The sequence below is a fragment of the Tribolium madens genome, unplaced genomic scaffold, assembly GCF_015345945.1.
Source record: "Tribolium madens isolate multiple individuals breed KSU strain unplaced genomic scaffold, Tmad_KSU_1.1 Scaffold_3;HRSCAF=73;Tcas5.2_LG2, whole genome shotgun sequence".
NCBI lineage: Eukaryota > Metazoa > Arthropoda > Insecta > Coleoptera > Tenebrionidae > Tribolium > Tribolium madens.
In genome coordinates this window covers 11,791,996-11,799,048 of record NW_025401006.1, presented here as the reverse complement: position 1 = coordinate 11,799,048, position 7,053 = coordinate 11,791,996, and the positions used below count along the sequence as shown (strand labels likewise).

General features: G+C 30.4%; 1 protein-coding gene and 1 non-coding gene across 3 annotated transcripts in view; one reads left to right on the top strand and one right to left on the bottom strand.

Moving 5' to 3' along the window:
• Window positions 1-7,053, top strand: part of LOC123007432 (FERM and PDZ domain-containing protein 2-like) — an 83,641-nt gene that overhangs the window by 49,351 nt on the left and 27,237 nt on the right. For both annotated transcript variants that reach the window (XM_044402728.1, XM_044402729.1), the window contains one exon: window positions 6,771-6,958. In XM_044402728.1, coding sequence (XP_044258663.1) covers window positions 6,771-6,958 — 188 coding nt within the window. The remainder of the gene's footprint in view (window positions 1-6,770; window positions 6,959-7,053) is intronic.
• Window positions 6,986-7,053, bottom strand: part of Trnaq-uug — a 72-nt gene continuing 4 nt past the window's right edge. The window contains exon 1 of the tRNA in view: window positions 6,986-7,053. This exon is cut by the window's right edge and continues 4 nt beyond it. This is a non-coding gene — a tRNA (tRNA-Gln).

Below are 7,053 nucleotides of genomic sequence, written 5' to 3'. Positions count from 1 at the left end.
TGCTGTGAGGTTTTGAACCATTTTTGACTGTTTAAAAATTAAAATTGTTATGAGGCTAATTTGTAGTTTTACTTTATTTTACTTTAAAATATGTTTCTTGACATTTCTGGATATAGTTTTTTATTACATTATTTTTAACCAATAAAAGTTTAAATCGATTTTGTTTAGTTTTTAAATAACTTGTTTTTTTTGACGAAAACATTAGGACTCTTTTAAAAAATGTATTACCCAAAAACTAAGACATCTAGAAAAAAAAATTACCACTGCAAAGAAAAAAGTGCAAACTTTAAGACTACAACAATTTTTTACTCTCTTATAATTGTACATATAAGAAAAATAAGAAGTTTGTTAAAAGTTAAATAACATACATTTTTTTTAACTTTTCGATTGCAATACATTAAAAAAATATTAAAGTTTATACTCTCCTCTTGAGAGTGGTAAAAATTTGTAGGCTTGGTAGGTGTTCTATAATACCTCCATTTATATTCTATAATGTAAGGTCTCTCCAATAGCGTAATATAATTTACCCGTTCGCATTTAGAAAGCCACGCATCCGCAACAGCCCTTTATAATTTCGCATAACAATCTGTGTCGAGTAAATTTTCCGGAACTGTGAAATTCTCCTAAGCTTACAACACGAAAATCTGAGAATGAATAGTCTACAACTTTTGCTAACATTAGTACAGATTTTTCACAATTCAGAAAATTTTCTTTGTACATTTATAGTGCACTGTAAATTTATAATTACGAAAGTACAGTGAAGAAAATTGGAGCAAAGGCGCAGAATGTTCGATAATTCTGTGTGGGAAGGAATGAAGTTCAATTAGAGCGCATTTTTGAACTTGATATTGAAATATTAATTACAAGAATTAAAAAATGTAATTAACAGACGTGTGAAAAGTCGAGTCTAAAGTCATAATTTAACCGCTGCCGCAACTTGCCGTGGTAATGGCCCATGTAAGACCTAGAAGTGCAGTCGAGAGTGTTTGTAGAACAATTAGTTCCGTTTTTTTGATCTTTTTTCACGTAATATTTTAAAATTATGCCGTCTGCGTGGCTTCACAAACTTGGCGAATAAACAAAGTTTATTAAGATTAATTTCTTAAAAGCTCGAGTTTTAATGACATTGTATTTAAGACTTGCTGAAGGTTTTCAAACCCAATTTTTTCGCACCTGCAATTTCGCATAATAAGAATTTCTTATGTCTTGACAGCTTTCGAGTTAAAGAACGAAAAAGAAGTGGAAGTTTGAGTATGCATTGTTCTATGTAACATAATGGCAGGCTGTATTGTGTCACAAAAGAACTGAAAAGGTTTTGTTCCCGAAATGAACGGAATTGGTGCAGAATTAGCTTTTATACTTAAATTTGTAACAAATCTTCGGATTCTGCCACCTCAGATAAACGTCATAAATCTCTCTCAAAGCAAACGAAAACTTTACCCTCATTAGTGGAAACTTTCAGATGTTTGCCTTGACACACAAAGAGTTCCCAAATGGACACGAAAGTTAAAAAATTCAAACGTAAAAAAAACAAATATAACTGGAAATTATTGTAGAACTCACACTATCTGATTCGCAAATGTTTTGTGAAAATTACTCAACACAAAACTTAAAAAATTTAAAAAATAAAAAAGTAAAGGAAAATAATAGTAAATATAACCAGAAATTATTGGGGACTCGCGGCATAGCCGCTCGCCCCCTATAGAATTCACACTATCTGATTCGCAAATGTTTTGTGAAAATTACTGAACACAAAACTTTAAAAAATTCAAACTTAAAAAACGTAAAGAAAAATAATAGTAAATATAATTAGAAATTATTGTGGAGAGCGGCTTTGCTGTTCACACTGTCTGATTGGCAAATATTTTGTGAAAATTACAAAAAACACTACACAAAACTTAATAAATTTTAACTAAAAAAAGAAGAAAAGAAAATGAAATGCAAAGCAAAATAATAGTAAATGTAACTAGAAATTATTGTACGCTCACGGCATTGCCTCTTTCCCCCATATAGAACTAACAGTATCTGATTTGCTAATGTTTTGTCGAAATTATTGAACCGCACTATCTGATTCGGAAATGTTTTGTGAAAATTACAGAACACAAAACTTAAAAAAAGAATAAAAGAAAATAAAAAAGTAAAGTAAAACAAAAGTAAATATAACTAGAAATTATGGGGGGCTCACACTATCTGGTTCGCAAATGTTTAGTGAAAATTACGGAACACAAAACTTAAAAAATTCAAACTTAAAAAAAGAATAGACACTATCTTAACATTAGCAAATGTTTTGTGAAAAACACTCAACACAAAACTTAAAAAATTTAAACTAAAAAACTGAATAAATGAAAATAAAAAGGAAAGTAAAATAATAGTAAATATAAGTAAAAATTATTGAAAGCTCGCGGCATAGCCCCTCTCCCCCGTGTAGAACTCACAGTATCTGATTTGCTAATATTTTGTCCAAAATTACGGAACACAAAACTTGAAAAATTCAAACTTAAAAAAAGAATAAAGGAAAATACAAAAGTAAAATAATAGTAAATATATCTACTTCGCAAATGTTTTGTTAAAATTATTGGGGGCTCACGGCATTGCCGCTCGTAGTAAATGTAATGTTTAATTGTTTTGTTTTGTCATAATTTTTTGTATTTTTGTAATTATTTGAACCGCAATTTGATTGTCCTGTTTTGGCACATATCCAAATTTTGGGTTTGTGTTCTACTTTTGCTATTTTTATTTTTGTTTCGTCTCGATTCAATCTTGAAAGATTACAGCGATTTGATAACCCACAACATCATTTATTATATTTTGACATTAGATACGTATCGTTATTGGCTTAAAGTCATAAGATCAGAAGTTGAGTGGATTTATTATTTCCAGGCCACCTGTTAGACACGTTATCTCTTGTAATCGATTGAATTTAATATCAAAGCATAATCGCGATGAAATTTTCTAAAGAAAACGAACGAAACCACGATCCTTCCTTATAATTTCGCACAAAGCCTAGAAATATGTTTGAAAGTTTCTGTAAGTAAGCTTCCTTTGACAGAGCATCTGGTATTTTCATCTAAACGCTTTTCCCCCTTTCTGTATAAAATAAGCGAATCATAAATGAAATTTTTCAGCACGTTTCAGAGAAATGTGTTTCATTTGTGTCCACCACAGAGGATATACAGGGTGTTCGGTCCAAGTCGCCCCGGCCGATAACACCTAAACTTACTTTTTTTTTTCAAAAATTAATTTTTCAAATAGTACTATTAATTCCTCGTTTTCTTAGTAAATGCATCAAAATTTTTTGGCACATCCGGTGTAGCCGAAAATGCTGCCAAATTTAGTTTTTCAAATAGAACATCTATTTTTTTTTGGTCGAAACAATAATAATTGGCATGAAAAATACGGTAAACCACTATTCATTACATTTTACTTTATGCACTCAGAAAACAATTTAAATTTTTGAATTTCATTGCAAATTTTGCAACATAGGCGGATTTTACTTGTCAAGGTATTCATGCAAAAAGCAATATGCTTGGATACCGTTTGTTTGTTAGTTTGACAAAGCCTAATTTGTCAATAAATCTTATTGAGATCTTTAATAATGGATGATATTAATTACGAATTGGTAGATCAGCTTGAAGTGTTTTTTAAGTGCAATAAAAATAGAGCGGAAGCTGAAAGACAGTATAGAGCAAAAAACTCAAATAGAGTTTACCCAAATTGTTGGAAATTTAGCCGAATTGAAAAACAACTGAGACGAATAGGTTTGCTTCTTAAGACCAAAAAACCTGTGGTTCTTTGTGAAGAACAAGAAAATAGAAATCTGAATGTTCTGTTATCAGTCGAAGAAAATCCAAGAGTTTCCATAAGAGAACTCGCTCATCAACTGACAAATTAGATTTGTCAAACCAACAATTAAACTGTATCCAACCATTTTTTTATTCACACCTTTCCTTTAAAATTAAAAATCAGGCTACGCGACCAATTTCCTTATAAAATTCTAACATTTAAGAAGTTTTTTGATTGCATTGTGTTACGCAAAATGTAATAAATAGTGGTTTACAGTATTTTTCATGTCAATTATTATTGTTTGAAGGAAAAAAAACATAAGTGTTCCATTTGAAAAACTAAATTTGGTAGCATTTCCGGCAACACCGGATGTGCTAAAAAAATTTGATACATTTATTAAGAAAGCCAAGAATGAATATTATTACTTAAATATCTACTTTTTGAAAAAAAGAAGTAAGTTTAGGTGTTATCAGCCGGGGCGACTTGGACCGAACACCCTGTATATATTTTAAATTCTGAGAGATTAGGGTTGTATTTTTTTACGTTTTTTCTGGACACCCATTACTCAGAAATCCAAACAAGAAAGTGATGTCACTGTGTTTGTTGCCAAAATTAATTTTAGATTTAGAAAGTTTATCATAAGTAAGTAAAAGAAAAAATTACATGGATTGCACTATTGCAATAAAGCATTAATTAGCTATTTTACTTTAACTTTAGCTCTAGATGTAGTTAAAGTTTCACTTAAAAAAATGAGTTTTTCACCTCTTTTTTAACTACCTATGCAAAAATAGTATCATTTGAAAATTTAAAACAATTCTTTTTGGAATCTTTTTAACTTTCATTTCGTAAGTCTTCTTAAGTAGTTTTTTTTTTATTATGTTTTATTTTGTGTTCCTAAATTGCTGTAAAACTTTGCGTTGAAAAATTTTTTTCTACTCATTAAAAAAATTTTCTTAAATAAAATATTGCCGATTTTTTTGAGATAAAATATTGTCTCATACTCGTATTTTTTGATAACGTTCAAATATTGAAAATCACAATTCTCAGACACTTATTAATATCTTCAATCCTTCAACTACTATAATTTAGATTTTTTTTTGCTAATAATAAATAAATAAAGTGATAATTGGGAACCTGTTGCACGTTGCGTTTCAATATTATTAGTAAATAATTCATAAGAAAATGATCATTTAAGTTTAGATTTTTTATAACGAATTTGTATTTTATTGTTAGTTATTGTTGGATAGTAATTAATTAAGCAAAAACCATGTCGTATTATCGAACAATTTTAAATTTTAACAATTTTAACTAAAAATGTCTAAGTAAAATTTTGTTTGTAGAAAATGGAATTTATTTTTTTTTTTGAATTGGGGCAATTTAAGTAATTGGAATCTTTAAACCTCATCGAGATTTTACGTTTTTATTGTTGTCTAAATGTGAATTTGTAACAGTGATATCACATTTTTTTCTTATTTCTTTTGTTCTGTTACTGTTGTTCCTCCATTACGTTTATTTTACTAAGAATAAATTTTAATTATAAAAAAGAAATTAAATTTTTTATCTTAAATAGAATAACCCCTCTAATTAGGGTAAACAATTTTTAGCATTTAGCTTCAAAAAATTCCATTATATGCAAACTTTTGTAAATTTATGTCCATTAATTACTGAGATAATTGAGGAAAAAAGATTTTTGCCCACTATCTTCAGGGGGCTCTAGCTCCTTCAGGAAGCATTTCAGGATATAGGACTATATAGGAAGTTTTTTTCTTATTTTACGTAGTTTAGTAAGTTTAGGTGTTATCAGCCGGGGCGACTTGGACCGAACACCCTGCATACAGACTGTTCCGTTTTTATTGTTACAAATTTAAACAGGTGAAAGGATATTCAATTCTAAGACAAAAGTTTCCTATAAACATGTATCGAAAAATGCTTGGTAAGGGAGCGACACCCCCTGGATGGGGGCTAATATGTTTTTGCTAATATTCCAGAAACCATTTAAGATAAAATTACAAAATTTGGTACAGATAATAACCTTTATACACCTAAACAAATTCAAATATCAAATGTCGAAATCAGGGGTGTACGAAACTGGGGAAGTTTAAGGTAAAAAAATACCTTATTTATTTTGGCTTTAGTTTCTCGGTACTTTCAGCAACAAAATCTTAAGTTCGATAGTTTATCACAGAAAAGTCTCTCTTGTGTCGATACGACTTATTGTTTTTGAATAAAATTAATTTAAAATTTATGTTACACACCAATACAACATTCAAATAAATCAGAATTTACAGAATAATAAAATCATGAAATTCATATTTTTTTAATGAACCTCAACTAATTAACATTACATTACAGTAACAATAATAACATTAATTAAATGAATTTGCCTAAATATAAAGGAGTTGTTCAAAGTGACCACCATTTTGGTCAATGCATAACTAAAGAAACTAAAGCCAAAATAAATAGGGTATTTTTAACCATGAACTCTCCCAGTTTCGTACGCCCCTGATTAAAAATTTCGACATTTGATGTTTGAATTCGTTTAGGTGTATAAAGGTTAGCATCTGTACCAAATTTTGTAACTTTATCTTACATGGTTTCTGAAATATTAGCAAAAACATATTAGCCCCCGTCCAGGGGGTGTAGCTCCCTTACCAAGCATTTTTCGATACATGTTTATAGGAAACTTTTGTCTTAGAATTGAATATCCTATCACCTGTTTAAATTTGTAACAATAAAAACGGAACACCCTGTATATTTTAAATTCTGAGAGATTAGGGTTGTGTTCATTTATTTCGGCGGCTCAGTGGCTCTTTTCTTAACAGTAAATTTATCACTTCACCGTTCCGTAAAGTTAGAATTATGGTAGCAAACAGACAATACGTTGAAGATTTGTATTCCTCTGTGTCAATTCGAATAAATATCGAACGCTTCCTGACATGCGAGTAACGCTTTGAGGTTGATACTTATAGAACAATTGTTTGTTCCAGATGGTGCCTCAGGTGATTCATGCATTCCTTTGGTAACACCGTCTACCCTCATACTGTCGTCGAGGGGAAGGGTGAAACTATGTCAGAGCAGTACAGTATTTGGATGTGGTCCCCCAGCACACCTGGCGGGTTATTTAGCGCCTGAATACAGGCCCAACAAACAATGCTCAGACACGGAGACGGAAAAGGTAACGTTTTATCGATAGGAAAAAAGTAGGTTCCACCGAGATTTGAACTCGGATCGCTGGATTCAAAGTCCAGAGTGCTAACCGTTACACCATGG